At 35.1% G+C, this 19,438-nt stretch overlaps 1 protein-coding gene across 3 annotated transcripts in view; it reads right to left on the bottom strand.

Annotated features, from left to right (window-relative positions):
• Ca-beta (Calcium channel protein beta subunit) overlaps positions 1–10,829 on the bottom strand; it is a 483,978-nt gene extending 473,149 nt beyond the window's left edge. The window contains exon 1 of one of the 3 annotated variants that reach the window (XM_074172644.1): positions 10,259–10,829. In XM_074172644.1, coding sequence (XP_074028745.1) covers positions 10,259–10,324 — 66 coding nt within the window. In that variant the 5' untranslated portion in view covers positions 10,325–10,829. The remainder of the gene's footprint in view (positions 1–10,258) is intronic. The other 2 variants (XM_074172646.1, XM_074172649.1) reach the window with 2 other exon arrangements.
• Positions 10,830–19,438: the final 8,609 nt, after the last annotated feature.

Raw genomic sequence — 19,438 nt, 5'->3', positions numbered from 1 at the left:
TAGAGTGATGAAATTAAAGGAGAAATACAAAAGAACATATTACATTTAAAAAATTTAAAAATTGAATTCATTCGCTATTTTTCCGACCGCGAAGATGAAAGTATTCAAAAACTGATCCGCAATCCATTTATTGTAAACGTTTCTGAGGTGCCTGATGAAGTTCAAGTAATTGATATGCTACACGATAGCAACTTAATAATACATTCCAATCAGGAATTAATCGTGAAAAATTTTGGAGACAAAAGGCAATTTTTTTACCAAAACTTCGAGACATTGCTATTCGTTACCTAACTTTATTTTCTTCGACATATTTATGTTTTCGGCGCTTCTGATTATTGAAAACAAGCATCGAAATCGGTTGGATGCCACTGCTGATATGCGTTTTAAGTTTAAGTAACACTGGTCAGAATTTAGTAAAGAGTATGCAATCACAAAAATCGCGTTGATTTATAATGATTTATAATTTTTGTTACAGTTACAGATTTTACCTAATGATTAAAGGACATTAAATAATATGCGTATTTTATTTATAAATGAATTAGAACAACCATTACATTTATTTACTGTACTGTATTTATTTGTAGTTATCGGTACTTTATATTAACTATAAAATAAATAATCAACTTGGTGGTCCATGGCCTGACAGAAATTTTGTCAAATGGTCCCGCATGACTATAAGGTTAAGAACCACTGTTCTATATAGTCACATTGTTCAAAGAGATATAAATATATAATAGCAAAACCGTATGGATCGGAATTCTGATGAGCCCTTTTTAATCCAACATATTTGATACTCAGTACACTTTATGATTCGCATGACCCATTTTTTGTTCTAACCTTGTACCTAACATAGATTTTGGTACAGAGTGGGCCAAATTAGGCAATTTTGAAACTCCTGTTTTCAAACTAGATAGATGAAAACAGACGGCTGTGTCTGTGGGACACATTTTATGACAAACGTAATGGTGAAAACCGCTTATTGATATCTATCATCGTTTCTGAGTTTGTTTTTCAAAAATGTCCCTTATCAAAAAGTTGCTGTTACTTTTTTCCTGTCAAAAATTTCTTGTTTCTATGGAAACATTTCCAAAGTACTTTTTTACGTGTAAGAAACTTATTTTCTTCTCAAATGAGTTATTATTAGTTATTGATGGAAAACTATTTTTTTCAATGAGACACCCTGTATATTCCTACATCTTCCAATAAAGCTTGAAATAAGCTTTCTAAAAATGTAGAACATTTGATGTTTTGTTAGTCATCTTTGAAATACAGAGCTTTTAGGTTTTTTCATGTAGACTTTGAACCGCACACTTTGATTAAGTAGGATTTGGACGAGGCGGCGATGAAACAGAAAGGACTTGAGAAATTTTTCAGTAATAGCTATCAAATGTTGAGAAATGCGACGAGAAAACATAATGCTGGTAGCTGTAAAATTTTTATTTGGGCAGTAAGGACACTCTAAAATTGGTGGTTTTTCTTCAATTTTCAAACACATTCGCAATGAAGTATGAGAATTATGAAAAATGGGATATGAGAGTCTGTTTTATACAAACCGGGGAAAATGCAGAAGCAGCCAACAATTCGTATCACAAGAGGTATCCAGATAGAATACAACCTTTTGAAGACATTTTCACAAGATTGCTAGACATCCTAAGTGATGGTGATCAATTTGAAAAGAAGAGGCCAAAATTATATGAATTGAATAGGGATAAGGAGTTGGGAGAAATAGTCATTTTAGGAGCTGTTGAAACTAATTCCAAAACGTCAACGCGCAATTTGAAAATATCAACAGGCCTACCAAGAACTAATGTTAGGATGATTTTGAAAAAACACAAATTCAAACCATACAGGACCAGAAGAATTCATAAACTCAGACCAGGAGATTTTGAACGCCGCAAGGCTTTTTGCCAGTGGTTCCTGGAATATTGTAACCCAGTGCGTGATTTTTCGTTAAATTGAATTTGGACAGACAAACCTTACGTGAGCAGTGCTGGCATTTTCAACTACTACAATTCTTATACTTGGGAAGAACACAATCCTCATTCCATTGTGGTGCAGAGAAGTCAAGGAAGATTTGGATTTAGTGTGTGGGCAGGTGTTTTCAGGAGTGAAATTATCGGCCCGTTCATTTATAATAGAACTCTCAAATATCAGAGGTATTCAAGAATTTAGAAGCAAAATATTGAACCCCTTGTTTATGAATTGCCATTGATGGAACTCTGAAAAATTTATTTTCAATTTTCTGGCTGCAAATTTTGGTAATAATTTGTTAACCAACCAAGGACCCAACCGTTGTTGGCCGGCCAGGTCACCTGACCTAACGCCTTTGAACTTTTATCTCTGGGAAAGGTTATAAGATCTTATTTTAAAATTGATGACCAATTTTAGATACGAATTGGAAGTGGCAGTGATACAAAGTTTTGCTTCTCTCACTTTTATTGAACTAATTAATTTGGTAAAAAAAAGTTCAGAGAAAGTGTTGCCTTTGTGAAGGAGAAGCTGGTAGACATTTCTAACACCTTCTCTGGAGAAACATATTTCATTGTTAGTTCTTTATCATTATTATTATTGTTGGATTTTCATTTATTAGTACTGAATATAGTGAATATTACTGGAGTTTTTTCCCAACACCTCGACGCGTGTTTCGATCACCAAGTAATCATCTTCAAGAGGAAGATAAAACTGTCAGTTTTATCTTCCTCTTGAAGATGATCACTTGGTGATCGAAACACGTGTCGAGGTGTAAAAATAATGATTTGGTGTTGGGAAAAAACTCCAGTAATATTCATTACTACACCAAAGGTTCCAAACAGTATATCACAAGTACTGAATATAGTATTAATTGTTATCAGTTTTATTGAAACTATACATTTCAATTACTGCTGTGAAAAACTTTCTCAACATTTGATAGCTACTACTGAACAATTTCTTTCTGTTTTATCGCCGTCTCGTCCAAAGCCTAATTGACCAAAGTATGCGTTTCAAAGCCTACACAAAAAAATCTAAAAGCTCTGTATTTCAAAGACGACTCTAGCAAAACATCAAGTGTTCAACATGTTTGGAAGGGTAATTTCAAGCTCTCTTGAAATATATAGGAATATACAGGGTGTCTTATAAAAGAAATAGTTTTACATCAATAACTATGGATATCTCATTTGACAAAATAAGTTTCCTACACCATTGAATTTTACGTAAAAAGTACTTCAAAAATGTTTCCGTAGAAACAAGAAATTATTGACTGGGAAAAAACTTACAGCAACTTTTCGAAAATGAACATTTTCGAATGACATGCTGCAACTCAGAAACCGTGATAGATATTGATATGTAGTTTTCACCACTAACTTTTTCATTGAATTTGACCCACAATTTTCCTCTATCTAGTTTGAAAACAGGAGTTTCTCTTTTAAAGTGTCCAATTTGGCAAACTCTGTACATCTGGTCCATTAATGGAGTCGATTATCATTGTCTATAGAACAATAATCAACTTTCATGTTACCTGTATAAAGCAAACTTACTTCAACGTGGTGCGGAAACATACTGAATGGTCATTTCTCCAGATGTATCAGGCATCACGAAATGATTTCAGACTATGTCATTATGGCTATGATGTGTTTTGGTTCGTAGCTGAGAAATACATTCCTGAAGTGCGATAGCTAGTTTATATTAAAATCTGAACAGAAATAAGTGCAGATATTATTTTAAATCAGTTATGTGCAACAGTACATTCGGAAGTTGTGGAACTTCAGATAAGTACCTAAACATGATTTGAATTTTTGGGAAAAACTGTTTGGCTTCCTCCTTCTCTAAATAAACCTTCCACTGCATAGATTCACCACTGTATCTGATAGAACCAATTACTGAGGTATCCATTGATATAGAGCTGTTGATCTCCACCAATGACATGCATGTTAGCTTTTAACCATATTCAGTATATATCATACAAAACTCAAATGGATCCTTGATGTATGTGAGGAAAACACCCATTCCTACGTAATCTTGTCAGAGCAAGTAGAACTCACACAAGATAACATTTCTCATGTTGCGGAAATGTATTATTTGGGTTTTCTTATGCAAAAGAGGAAGTCAACATGTCAAATATCTCATGATGGATGTGTGTTGCTCTATCAACCACAATGAAACAGGCTGCCGGCATGAAACGAAAATTGAGTAATGTCGAGTGTTCAGAAAGCTGGTGAAGAAACGTATAGGGTTTAGGCAATAAAACTATTCCAAGATACATTCATATCGATCCAATATATTCTAAGATATCAATCTGAGAATCTACTTACCAATTGCAAATTGTTATTTTATACATTGTGTCTTATTTGATATGAAACTATTCCATTTCTGAAAATATTCCTGTTTATGAATATTCTACAAGCATAAGTTGGTATAACCATCAAAGTATATTTATTTATTTATCAAATAATCATGTATAAAACTATAAAATAATACATCAATACATAATAATTAATTGATGAGTTGTAAAACTCCTGACATCAAAGTAACAATTTAACTTTAACTCAAACTTAAAAAATATTTTTGAACATTCAATTGGGACAAAAAAATAAATAAATATTAAGGTGACAAAGACAAAAATACTTTATTAGTTGTCAGCATTAACTAATTTAAGCAAAACTACGTGAGACGTTTCAAAATGGTCTTTAATTTTCGATGGGATGTAGAGAAAATAACAATTTCTGTCTGTTTTAAAATTTGTTTTTCCGTTAATCAGCTGTTGCCCCCATACGAACGACAACTCTCAGAAGCTGAGAAACTTGTGCGAGCTAAGGAATAACGAGTTCTTACCTTTTAACGTGTGATTCCTAACACGGTTGCAGAATCATCCCAGCTTCAACCAGATAAATTCTCTCGAGAAAAAATCTGGTAGAGACAGGAATCGAACCCACGACCTTCCGATCGTGAGTCGGGCGCACTACCACCGCGGCCAATTCCACAACCACAATTTGATCATAGTAGTTGTTAGTGTTGTGAACAATTCTACATAAAGGAGAATTTTGAGACGAATTAGTTCTCCGAAAAGGTATGTGGAATAAGGTTTGTTCTGACTGGCCGGATAGGAACGTTGATTTCAATTTGGTTCGGTATATTGGCATTGTCTACAGAATTTGATATGATTTTGTGTAAAAACACTGTACTTCTACTTGATAGGGATATAATATTGAAATTATTTCTCGCATTTTCAAACTCGCCGTTGTGATTGAAATTTGCTTTGAAACAAATATATTTGACAAAGTTGTTCTGAATGTTTTCCAGGTGGCTTATATAAGTTTTGTATTGGGGATAACATATTATAATAGAAGTGAAATTGAGCTCACTATACACATTATGAACACAAATTGAAGATTTGATGTTTTTGAAATTTTTGCATTATGTATCCTAACATACGTGAGGCGGAGTTTTCAATTGATTCGACATGTAGATCGAAGATCATTTTGGAATTGAATATAATTCCTAGGTTCCTAATCTTACTCACACTACTTATTTGACCAAGTTGATGTTTCCTGTGAATATGATGCAATGGCATTTTTGAAAATTCGAGTGTAAGTTAGACGAGTTACAATATTCAGTAAGTCTATTACCATCGTCTTGGATCATGTAAAAATCATTTAAATTTCGTACGGTGAGGTAAAGTTTCATATCATCTGCATATAACAAAAAGTTGTCATGCTTAAAACACGACTTTGGATCATTCACATATATGATGAGAAATTAAGGTCCTAAGTGCGATCTTTGTGGAACACCTGATGATGTACTCTTCCGATCGAAATCCTTGAACTGTTACAGATTGGGACCTGTATTTTAAATTTTAATTGATCTGAAAATAGCTTGAAAAAAATATTGCAACATTATTATGTAATTCTAGGTAGAAAGCAGGTATATAAAAGGTAGGCTAGCACAAATAACATTAAGAACAATAGGAAATTACTAGGAATTAATTCAATGTCCCTCATAATGTCACGTATTGATTTTATTTTTTCAAAGACAAAACAGAAGCACTACACAAAAATCCTTTAGGCTCTGTAAGGTTGGTGCCTATGCGATGGTTGCGATTCATATTGGATTCGAATCGTTAGAGATTATATCCATTTGGAAAAACGTTGTCAGGAAAGTTCATTCCTCATAAACACAGTTATCCAAATGAAAGAGCTTTTAAACAGTGAAGTTCGAGGTGTACTGAGTTGAACCTTTAAACAATGAGCAACTACAGTTCGATGCGTATTTCTGATATGCACTGCCCTTGGTGGAATCAGATGTGCCAAATCATTTGAACACTTTCCGTAAAAGTATTTATAGTATCTATAAAGAAATACAAATTTCCAACGTTTTTTGATATTACAGACTATCAAGATTACAAGTAATGTTCGCGTGTACAATCAGGCGGATGGCTCTTTTCTGGATGGAATCCAGCGAATTCGGGGTATGGTTAAGGGCGGAGCTCTATACATGGGAACAATACTCCAAAGAACGTCCGATCTGAGCTTTATAAAGCATCAAAAGTTGCGGAGGTGTGTACAGTTCTTTGGTTCGGAGTTGTGTTTCAAGCTTTTGAGAAGCAGCCTTTGCAATTCCAGTGACATGATTGTGCCAAGACATATTGGTGTCCATTTCAACCTCCAACGAACTTATCGGAGCAGAAAGCGAAATTATCTGTCCTGGCATTATTGAATCCGGTTCAGAGACATTTATCTTTTTGGAGAAAACCGATACCTGGGTTTTTGTGGCATTGAATTGAACCTGGTTACTTTCACTTCAATTCAAAATCACTTCTAGATCCTCATCAAGATATGCAACCTCCTGATGCCGGTGAAGATGTGCATCCGCAGCCGACAACATGGAAGTCAAATGGAGAGCCACACACGAAAATGATCCGACAAGCCATAGCATCGAGGTTTGGCCAGCAAACTCTTATGCCACACATGGTCAAAGGCCTTAGAAATATCAAACGCAACAGCTCTTGACTCTCCATGTTTCTCGATTGCGTTATTCCAAATTTGGGTGACATACTATAGACGGTCTTTGTTTCCGAAAGCCATATTGATGATTGCTCAAGATGTTGAAACCTTCCAAATATTCAAGAATATGGTGGTTAGCTTATATTGTATTGAACATTCAATACAAAATGGATTGAATTTTCAACAATGATATTATGCCACGAAACCAATGAACCGAAACAAATTACTGAATCCTGAATAACCATGTAGGTATAATTAACACCTCTCCGAATATTGGATATAAATAATCCACTCACAGCTTGACACTATTTGAAATTTACTTAATGATGGTTCGTTGCATTATTTTTAACCTTACTGGTTTCAATTTCAAGAGCACATATCCCATTATGGTATTATGGAAGCCTGTCAAGTGATCATCTACACTTGTACCAAGTCAAATGTTTGGAGAAATCAATAGAGGAATGGATAATGACATTTTTTCATCGCAGTGAGCTGTAAAGAGCACTGAAGACGCTTAAATGATTTATAACTTTCATAATTTCTAATCAACAAAATTATCGATAGCAGGTAATAGCACAATACCTTCAATTTTTCAATGGAAACGTTGTTTTTTGGCAATAATATAAAAGCAAAAAGCATGATAAAACCATGAGTCCTTGGTACTAGGGCACATATTGTTAAATTATAGTGTGTACTAATAGAGTTGGGACTTTCCTCTGAAACAACTGTGCCATTGGAGACTACATAAACCTAAGTACTACATTACTGAAAACTGCCTTGTATTTTTTTTGTATTCAACGTGAAATCACTATAATCGAACGCACGCTAATATTTTTTTTAATAAAATTTATGAAAGTCCCTCAAGATGTGGAAATAACGTGATATCTTTGCTTTTGTTTCATGTATTTCAACCAAAAGAAAGTTGTCAATACTTATCTACCACGTATTGGAAAGTTTTGACTTGCTATCCGCCAAAAATAAACTGATTTGTTTCTTTGACGTCCATGAATTTTGAATGAATCTGTAATAGGAACTTTTTAAATTTTCTTTAACCACTTGGGTGCTGTCTAACTTGTCCGTTTCTACCAAGTCTACCAACAGCAAAATCATGAGCTTATTGCGTTGGTTTATCCCATCTTCTTCATGACACTCATTCCAACAATCTTGTGTTTTCTACTGGTTCATGCAAGTCCTTATCTGGATGCATATCATATTATTCCGGGCATAATAAAGAATTTCCATGAATTGTTTGCCTCCTGTGATCCAATGACTCAAATTTGCATATTTTTATGACGGGCTGTCTACGTCCCTTTGTTGCATTACCTGCAGTTGAGGTCTCCTTTGTAAAACCCTATTTTGTTCAGATTTCCTATCAACAAACAGTCTCCACTGATTAGCCCTGTAATTTTTCTGAGCTTATCCCTGCTTTGTTCAGGCAGTTTTTCAAATCTCTTTTCGAGCGTTCCGTTTACGAAGGTTTTTTCATGTGTTTTAGTTGGTAGGTTTTCCCTACACTCTCTATATTTTTTAACATCTACTTTCCGATCTGGTACCGTATCAAAGACTTGCACCACCACGGCTGGTTCAGAGCTTATATACAAAGAGAGTTGTTGATCCGGGTCTGACACACTCATCAAATCTTTCGTTGCCTGCGATGCCTGAGGGTTCTGACACCCAGTATATAGTAAATCTATTTCTGTCTGCCAGTTTCCTCAGTCATTGCCCCAAATGCAGCCTGGCTGCCTGTGAGCATATCGATCCGCTCATTTTGTTGAGGTCTCAAATTGATGTTCCTTGCGCATTGCAAAATTGCATAAACTTCAACCTGGAACACTGATGTGTACTTACCCGTTTCATAATCTGTTTTTGAAACGTCTGTATATCAGGTGTTTCTGCTGCGTTTCAAGACTTCAATCGTGAAGTTTGTGTCGAAAATGTATTTTGGTTTTGGAACGAGAACATGCTCGATGTTCTATCCTCCACATAATCCGAAATTTCTGTTTTGTTCAAAGCCATGTAACACGGTGCATTTTCCAGCCTGAATTGACCAACTCTTGCCTCCCCCACTATAACTAGATGTGAAGAAAGAAGATTCAAGAGTGTGTCCAATGCAGCTGAGTGTTTTTTACTGCTTTCACTTCCCAGACATGCACCCTGTTTAGTTTATCAATAGCGGTGGTTTGTTTCACCTTTGACCACCAGACCATAGATGTACATGTTATCACGGGTTCAACCACCATTGTGTAGAGGCAATACATCATGTCTTTCCCTTGGTCCTCATCATGTCTTCCCCATGTCTTTCCCTTGGTATGTCTGAGCAGCATCAGTGCTACCTCCATCTTCTTTCATCTCTTTTCAGGATTAGATTTACTGTGTAATAATTGAGAACAAATTTTTGCGACCATGTTTACGATTTATGGTGGTGTATGGTCATTAGTCAAATCACTGTTAGAATTAGAATTCATAATGAATGAGGGTACAATTAGAACTACTTGCACATGCAATATTCCTTTCGTCACAGAATATGACTATGGGTTTTTTGTCATTATTTGTCTTTTATGCTGTATTTTTCACGACCATGTATGATCGTGAAAAATAGCTTTTATGACACCAGTGAGAATGTTATGGGTACTGTTCAAGTCAATACTTGATACTTTTGTAATTTTTACCTAATACAGTCAACTATTCAAAATCTGATATGAAATGTGAACTTGAATATGTCTCTCCCTATGTCTTTCATACTTCGAGATCAAAAAACATTATAAGCATTTTGTTGGTACAATTTCGTGCAAACCTAGGAAGAATGTTATATTTATTCAATCTCATACTCTATGGAATGCTCAAGATATCTTGTACAGGAGAAATGTAATGAAATAATATAATACAAACAAGAAAACTGTGAAGGTTTAGTTATAACCGTTGATATAATCGATAATATCTTGAACAAATGTTTCTGAACAAACGAATATCTCCAATGACCATGTTCAGTGCAGTGAGAACCGTGAAAAAATCATTTCACAATCCGATGAAAATCACTGATTCCACAAAGTTATCAACTATTCAGTTCTTTCTCAGAAAAGAATACTTCTGAATAATCAAAATTCTTAATGCGGTGTTAATTGATATGAGAAACAACTGACAATGAATATATTTCATAACTCTTCTGAGAGAGGACATGAACCGTTCATCAATAGAACTTTGTCAATGTCACTGGCACATGGAAAGCTAGTGAGTCCAATCAATAAACTGTTGATTGATCTGTAAACAAATTGATGTCTTACCTGTGCTCCAACTTGAGGGGCAACTGTCCCCTGTCCATCAACAGTAGAAAGGGGCTGCCTGCTCATGGCATCCTACACCATATTGCTCCATAATGGCCCCAGCACCATTTTGCAGGTTATGTCTCTACGTTGACCGAAATCGACTGCACTCGATGAAATGACACACCATACACAACCCGGAGTACTCTATTTATTGCTCATTCTGATCCACTACTTTGATTGATATTACCCACTTTACTGCAGAAGTTATTAACTCGAGAGGAATTGACCTACATCCGCGAGAGGGTCGGAATTTATGTTTCAAGCTGAAATCTCGACTGGAAATTGCTAGTAACTAGAGTTCTATTCGGAGAATCGGTTCAGATTTCCACCCTGGACTGTCAGTTTTGTTAATCTTATCGTTTATCGCAAAAAACTGACGATAACAATTCCTACGGGATCGAGACTGTCAAACAAAACCGAAAACAATACGAACGACACCGATACATGCACTAACACCCAACCATCGAATCGTCACTATATTTTCGCGAAAAATTAGTGTTAATTTATACTTATGGCACTTAATTTGAGAACATCCCGCATGCAGAAATGTCAATCAGTTCACCACCTGCACAATCGGCTGGGCTCGCCAATTTTCGGACGATGCCGCCACAGTGAAGCGACGCTGACGTCACAGGCGTCTATTTATCGATTTTTGGGATTGTACCAAGCTAGCCCGGTTTTCCCATACATATATGGAAAAGGGACGAAAGTATGCGTTCACTGCTCTTCTGATAGAGAAGGATAATTGTAAGAATTCATGAACGCAGTCAAGGGAGGGTTTCGAAGCAAGAATTAACCGAGGGCAGTAATTGAGAATTGTCCTGAGGAGCATACGTGGAAATACAAAAAATATATAGAAGGTAGTTGAGTCAAAAGGTAATATTATTCACAAACAGGGGATGATGTAAATCTGAGGGACACGAGTTCATTTAACTAGTTAATTCCTGATAAAAAACTATTTTCAAGAACATCTGACGTATACAATCTCACTAGGGCCAGTAACAAAAGAAGTTTTTGAAATGAAAGAATTATTGAAACATTTATTTCGATGTGTACGAATACTAAGTTGAACCTAGAATCATTGCCGATATGCTAAAACGTCGTGAAGTAACTTGGCTTGAAATCTGTTTTTACCTTCAATCTCTTTTCATTCAATTTTTATTTTTTCAATTTTTAATTTTTTGTCTATTTTTATTTTATTGTAATTTCTTTTCACGTTTTATTGCTCAATATAATTGATATTTTCAGCTACTCATTATAATATTATAATAATATAATATTATTTGTTCTTTCAGAAACTTCAAATCATATTAGAATCATGAAATATGTCAATCACTTTCAAAGAAACAATCCACACATCTTTGTTAATGGTTCGTTTTGAACTTGATTTTGCCCCCCTTCGGAAGTTTCCCCATTGTTTTTGTTTATCGACGCAGAAGTGCTTCTTTGGTAATCAGCAGGGTACCACAATTATGATGATGATTATGATTATGATGATATCTGCAGGCTGATAGAAAACGTTAAAGGAGAGAACTGTAAGTACCAAATTGAAAGAGAGAAACTATGGTATGGGATGCAAAATAAAGACGAAGGTTGTGAACACCACAATAGAAGAGAACGGATGTGAGCATCAGAATGAAAGAAATGGGCCAAAATGAACTGTAGAGAAGTGAGCTACAAAAAGAACGGTAGGGCTGTGAGCTATAAGAATAAATCTGTGGTAGAAGTCCATTATATCTCAAAGTGGAGTGCAATAGATTTGTGAAGAATAAAAAGTCGTCCCCACAATTTATCAACCTCAAATGTTAGAACGGTGAAACCATCAATCAGTACATGTTTCGGTCTGTCGGTAGCCAGGCGGTTCGACGTGGGTGCTTTGTTCACTCACTCGAATTGACTGCCGTGTTTCACTTGCTATCATCCAATCCGTGTTAGGAATCACACGTTAAAAGGTAATACCTCGTTAATCCTCAGCTCGCACAAGTCTCGACTTCTGAGGGTTGTCGTTCGTAGGGGTGCGACAGCTGGTTAACGAAAAAAACAGATATTTAAACAGATTTAGATTCATCATCAGCTAATGCTTTGAAATTCTACAATAAAAGAAGAATAACATAACAATACTTAATACAATGAAGTATAAAATACTTACATGGAGAAAAAAATCTGTTTTTTAATGAAGAAAAGAAATTGTCACATGAATAAATGGTCACAATGACATGTTAATAATAATGAAAAAAAATTAGTAAACGACGGATGTTTACTATAAAATCATATCTATAAAAGATTGAACTATGAGAGGCTTAGAGCCTTTATACCCACTCATTAACCTCAAAATAAAAAAAAACGGTACATGAAAATGTATTACAATGAAAAATATCCGAACTGCCCTGAATGAGAATTGGGGATCTACTGTCAAAAATATATAAAGAGATAAATACTGATAACATGGAACAATGACAAGAGATTTGCAAACACAGAACACAACAGGAGAAGGACCACCACATACATATCGACTCCTGTTCTGAGCAAACACATCCCATACCATCTATACATGCCAATTGTTACAATAATTTGTGAAAGTGAGTCTATGAGTTGAATTTTGAGATCAATAAGGTTAAAAAACAACGGTTCCGATCAGCACCACCATACGAGACATCTATTGCCCTATGAAGAAAAGGTATAAAACAACTGGACCAAACAACCAACCATAATAATAAAATTAATAAAAGAATAAATGTAAGAGTAAATGGAAAGATTGGTCGATAACCACAATGGATCTGTGTGAATCATGAGTGAGAAACAAAAAAAAACAACATTTTGTTTTGCATCAAGAGGAATTGTTTCTACTGTTGACATATCGCATGTTACGTTCGTATGTTGAATCGAATGTCATGTTGAGAAGTATAATCTATACAATTCCATTATACAAAACTCATCCACCTCTTATATGAGATGAGTTGTTACATAATAAATTCCAGAATAATACCAACTTGGTTGATGAAACGTTTATCAAGAAGAGTAACACAGTTCTTTTGTTTTGAAACAGTTTTTGTTTTGGACATAATGTCAGTGTACAGTGTACATTCAGTTTTTTTTTTCATCAAAATTAAATGGTGAATTTTTATCAGATTTAAATGACACAGTTGGAAAAACGTTAGTAAGAGTTGAATAACAAAATGATATGGATAAATTAACCAAGACAATTTCACGTAAATTACCAATAGTGTTGATTTTGAAACAATGTCGTATTTGCATTAACATATATAGTGTGAACGACAAAATTTGTAGGGAACCTTACCACAAACAACTTTCGATTCGTTCTTGACTGAATTGAGGAATGCTAGATATATTTTTTGTTTAAACTTAACAACTCTTACCAATAATTTAAGCTGGATGAGAGAAGTAAACCTATCCTGTTTTAATAAATGTGTGTTTCTCGGTTAACTGTCGTCTCCATGCGAACGTTGGCCCTTGTGAGTCGAAGCTAGTACGAGATGAGGATTGAAGTGGTCTTGCCTTTTGGCGTGCGACTCATACAACTAGTTGGATGATGCGCAGTAAGCTAACACCTTTATGAGCGGCCGATGTTTGGGACAATTCAGTAACTGGAATATCTCAGCATGTATTTCAAAGTTACTGCCCGAATTTGAGATTCAGGTAATTGACTATTTCATAAAAAATACAAACTTTCCTACTGAAAGGGAATGTGTTATAAATGCTTAACGCTAGTTGCACACACACCAATTTTGGATGGCCAGTATAAAATCGGCCGATATTTCATTGGTAGCGGGTGCTTGCACACTCACCGGATTTTTATCGGTCAAACAATCAGTTGCTTTGTTGTCGTAATTAGCACGCACTACCAAAACGAAGTTAATGCGTAGTAACTACAATCTCACCGAGCATTCGAGACTGGAATGGTCGGTAAAAAACCGGTGAGTATGCAAGAGTGTATTTAGTCATGTACGCCACTACTTCCCGGCTCTGCCGGCGATACAGTGGCAGTGGACGGCTGCTCACCGGTATTTTACCGGCGACGATCACCGGTCGGCGTGTGTGCCAGGTCTCGTTCCCACATGTGGTTCACTATTGGAATTTGGACGACCGGTACAAACTCGGCCGTCCAAAATTGATGTGTGTGCAACTAGCGTAAGAGATGGACTTTCTTGGTCAACAGCTATCCGATAAGACTGGATTTGTGCAATCAGCCTGAAGGTTTTATTGGGACCACAACAAACCGCTCGGATAAATTACAGTAATTTCACTTTGAACCGTATTCACCTCAAAATGTCACAAACAAATACTCATTTCAACATATATTTTAGGGCGAGAGTTACCTTTTTTATAAACAAAAGGCTCCTAAACGTGGAACGTTGAGAAAAGGTTTGGCACAATTGAGGAATACATATTGAGGTTTTTCAAAATTCTCTGCTAAAATTTCACAATGAAGTGCTATCGAATCTTTCACAATAAATATGTTCAAACAGCTATTGAATCAACTACTCGTCGTAAAATTGTTCTCTAGGATTATCATCAGTGTTACATTGTAGATGTCAATAGTTTCAATTTCACTCATAAAACTCATATCACATAATTATTGCAAATGTTGTTGAGGAATATATTGTATAATCTGTACAAGGACTCAAATTTCATTTCAATAATACCAAGGCAGGTTTACATATATTTTATTCGAGAACAATTCATTGATGTAGTAAAACAATATATCTCCGAAATTAAATCTTACACAACAGGGGCAGATTGTTCAGATTTGATAATTATTCCACTTTCACTATTGAATAGAAAATTACATATTTCCATGTAGCTGAAAAATCGTGTTCTTACCTCACCTCTCAAAAATAGACAAGCCAAAAAACTTCTGACCTATTAGCTTATTGCCTACTCTCTTCAAAACACTTAGAAAATATTTCAATGTACAGACAAAGACACTGTGAGACTATCTAGATTGTCTAGAAAATCATAATCGTCTTTCAGTTCACCAATCTTGATTTCGAACCAATCGCAGTTGCAATTATTTTTTCACTGCTTTCGATACTAACAACTCTACTTCCGTTGTTTTACTGGATTAGTTGAACTGAAATGATTTCTTTACTAGTGCAACTTTTCCGATAGAGAAATTGGGGAAAAATATTATGTACCTCTGACTCCATTTCAAGGCCTGTGTATTTTACGATACATATTGAAAATTCATCTTCCTCTTCATCATATTAGACAGTTGGAGTCCGAACTAATGAAATTCATCTTATTGCCTGTTTCACTATCAGACTCATTATTATGTGAATCAGTCAAAAAGTAATCAATTATTCAATTTCGGAAATGAACATGATTCATGCTTTGCTTCCAATGAATACATCAATACATCTGCAATATCAAAGGAACATTGTTTGGTTGAATACCCGCAAATGCTAAATTGTTAATTTCTAAGACCAAAAACAACTACAACCTCAAATTGAGTTCTATTGCGAATATAGTATATTTTCCTAGCCTAACAAAACAAACCAAAATCGAATTCAAATTTGCTCAAATTCAGGCTCGATTCATTTATGGAATTGAGAGAAGCAACTCAGTCTTATGAAATCAAAACACCGAATTGGTTGAAAATCAAACAAAGATGGTTACTATAGACCTTTTCCATACATATAGTGCTTAAATACTTGTATGAAAAACTTTCTTTCATTCATGATACCCACTCACACAAAAATCCACCCCTCCAAAACACATTTTAAGAAGAATTGTTACTATATACCGAAGTCAAGATATTCAACGCCATTACTGAATAGATCTACATTTCAATTCTCATTGAAAAAATATTACTACAGTACAGATTTGAATTATATGTGTTTCTGCGCCAAATAAAAATATTTCTGGCAAACAACAAGAATCCTCTCTACTCTTTAGTTAGTCATGATCTAACGCTACTTATATTGTAATTATAAAAATATTTCTACCATTCCTCCCTCTTTGTTATTGACATCACAAATATCTTTAATAATATTTACCTTGTGATTAATATGTGTCAGAAAGTAATTTTCAGAAAGGACTGAATTTTATCGAGCAAATCACTCTTAACAACGGTACAAGGTGGACATTATTGAATCCATTCTTACCAATCAACTGCGGAAACAAGTCATTCACCAGGTCGATCCCACTTCAATAAACAATTATAACCGTCATAGAACATCTCCATACTTTTGTGAACCCACCAATAGGATCGCCTGTTTTTTAAATAGGATAGTTCTGAACGTGGCTTACCAGACAAATGAAATTTAAGAAAATATATTAAATTTCACTGTCGTATAGATCAGGAGTATACGAATTGACTTCTTGGTTCTTGGTTATTGTTCAAAACTTTATATTGGCCAAACGAAAATAACCTCTTCCTGAAGAGTGAAAGAACACAGGAGTAGTTTCTTGAATGTGGAGTCCAATTCCCCATTTGTAAACCTTTTTTTAATAGGGAGTCAGGACTATAAAGTATTACATTGGGAAGAGTAAGGTTTGAAACTTAATCTTTTGGACTACTTAGAAATTAAAATATTTAAGAATTCTGGTAATTTAATGGATGACCAAATGAAACTGAATTCTTTTTCTCTTCTGCATCTGTTTTCTAATGTAAAATCGGTAGTTGGTTTATTGCATGTTCATTTAAATTTTCAATTACTAGGTAGGAGGTAACATGATTCAAATTGTTAATATATAAATCAGAGATTAAGTAGAATTTAGTCAGTATGAAAACGCTTGAGGAAGCTATTATATAGCGAAACGTGTCACGGTTTTGTAAAATGTTTAGTGGAAATCTCACAATAAACTCTACGTACCTTGGATTGTTATTAATAATAATCATTATTTGTGACATCACTGTTAATTTCAGTTATACATTTGAATATGTGGATCTGAATATAATCAATTCGCCTAGAAACGTAATGTGAATATACTTTTAGATTACGTTATACTTTTTGCCTCTATTTTTCATTTTGATTTTTCATCCTTCGAATTGAATAGATGGGCAGTTACCATCTGATAAAAGAGAGACTGAATTTCACCCTTATCACTAACGGATGTATTTTATTATTTATTCATAAAGAAAATACTTTGGGTATTCTGTCCTACTTTAACAAAGAATTATTTCAATTGTTCTCTACAGGGCGACAACAAAATAAACCCAACGCCTACCACAACGTTTCCACATTTATCGTTATTCGTCTATCTCACTACGCCAATGTCACAAACGTTATTTTTTCGGCCTACATCCCCGAGATAAGTCGGTTTATTTTTGCGAAGAATGAGATATTGCTCTACACAGGCGCCACTTGATCTAGAAGTTGCCGAGAATATTTTTTCCTAGTTGAAGTTTTATTATCCATCAGTAATTTAGTGTTGTTTTTCTGAATGGAACTCTGGGATGTTTTGAATTCAATTATCTTCGCAGTATTACTTTTTGGGGCGAGTATAGAAAAGAGAGTCGAGGCGACGGAGAAAAGTAATGAGGCTGTGAGCAGACTTTTTTAATTGTCACCGAAAATTCTCATTCGAAAATTCAGTTATTCGTCATTGTCGGGGTTTCTATAATGCAAAAGGTGGTTCTCTTATTCAGAAATCTCATGTCCATGGACACATCATAGCTTGTATGATATTTACCCCTTCAACTGATGATTTTCCAATTAATTATATTATTATACAAGACAAAATGGCATACACAATCCATTGAACTAATGGATGTTGTTATCAAGCTTACCTTGATTTATGAGTTTGTATGTTTTTGATTGAAATTATATTGACATTATTCTTATCAAATATCACGAACATAGAAAAGTGCTTTCCGTTTATGAATTGACTGAACCTCTTCCTCTGGCTGTGCAATAGCTGCAGAGAGGCTCACAGGATAAATCATACAGGTTGTTCTGAGTATCTTCAGGTACCAAAGAAAGCTACGGTAGCTGCCAAATACTCGCAAGCTGTTGCTCCTACTGCTGAGACTGTTTCTGTTGCTAGTGCTGTCCTTTCTTCCTCCAAAAAGCCCTTTCCAATCCTCAGAGCCCTTTCCAATCCATGTCCATCCAATATAGCAAATTCTCATCCAGAAGTTTCAGACATCAATCATAAACCAGAAGAAGGAACCATTCAATTAGTTTCTGTTACAATAAATGTTCACAGTGAACAGCAGCAAGTACACTGGAATTAAACAACTAGCGGATCAAGTGCTGCTCAACTATAGGCGATGTAAATCTGATCTTTATGCTCTGATGAAATTATACTCAGGTCATAACTTTCTTATTCTTTAGGCTTTTGTCACAGGACACTATTCTCTGATGACAAAGATACAAACAGTAAAAGGGTCAGTAGAGGGAAGAAGACAATCCTCAGCATCTTCAATAGCCAGTGGAACGAGTGCTTGGAACCTCTCGAGCTCAAGTTTGAATTTATGGTTGCTCCAGACTATGACAATTAATAGTAAATCGGATTCGACATGTCGTTAGGAAAGAAAAAGATGAACCGATGTTTGAAATGGTAGCAGAAGAAAACTCAATATCTGATACTGAAAAAGCTCTTGAAAAGACATACAGTAGACGTCATGATCTCTGAACATGGGTAGAATTAGGGGTTCCCAAAATAATCGGCCTTCTTTGCTCGACAGCTGAACAAGCTGAATCTGAATGACAAAATCGAGGAGTGCTAAATTTTTCTGTAGGAAAAATTTGATTTTAGAAGAGCGCACTCCACCAAATTAATCTCAGGTAGAGAAGGTAAGAGATCTACTCCAGAGTACCTTCTGGGATATGTGCTATTTAAGACAATTATTGATCTTACTTCTACCAAAAGGCGTGATTTCGGAGTCAGCAACACGAAAAATATATCCAAGCAGCTAGAATCGTGGTATCCCAACTGAAAAAAGGTTTGGATGAACCGTAACAGAAACTTAAGTTGACCTATGTGTAGTAAAGGTTGAATCCAGGTGAAAGATTAGGGCCCATGAAGTGAGATCGACTGACGACTCTATGTCAAATTTGAGTTTTAGAATAGAACGGAAATTGACCTGGACTCAACAAATTCATTATGTTAAATCTACCTTCTCATCAACCAGCAATCAAAACTGATCTAATGATCAGGATTTTTCTATTC

Source organism: Leptinotarsa decemlineata, unplaced genomic scaffold (genome assembly GCF_025532065.1).
Source record: "Leptinotarsa decemlineata unplaced genomic scaffold, Ldec_3_MD MMD2_tig00000133_RagTag_RagTag, whole genome shotgun sequence".
NCBI lineage: Eukaryota > Metazoa > Arthropoda > Insecta > Coleoptera > Chrysomelidae > Leptinotarsa > Leptinotarsa decemlineata.
Note: the sequence above shows the minus strand (reverse complement) of the source record. Positions and strands in the feature narration are given on the sequence as shown.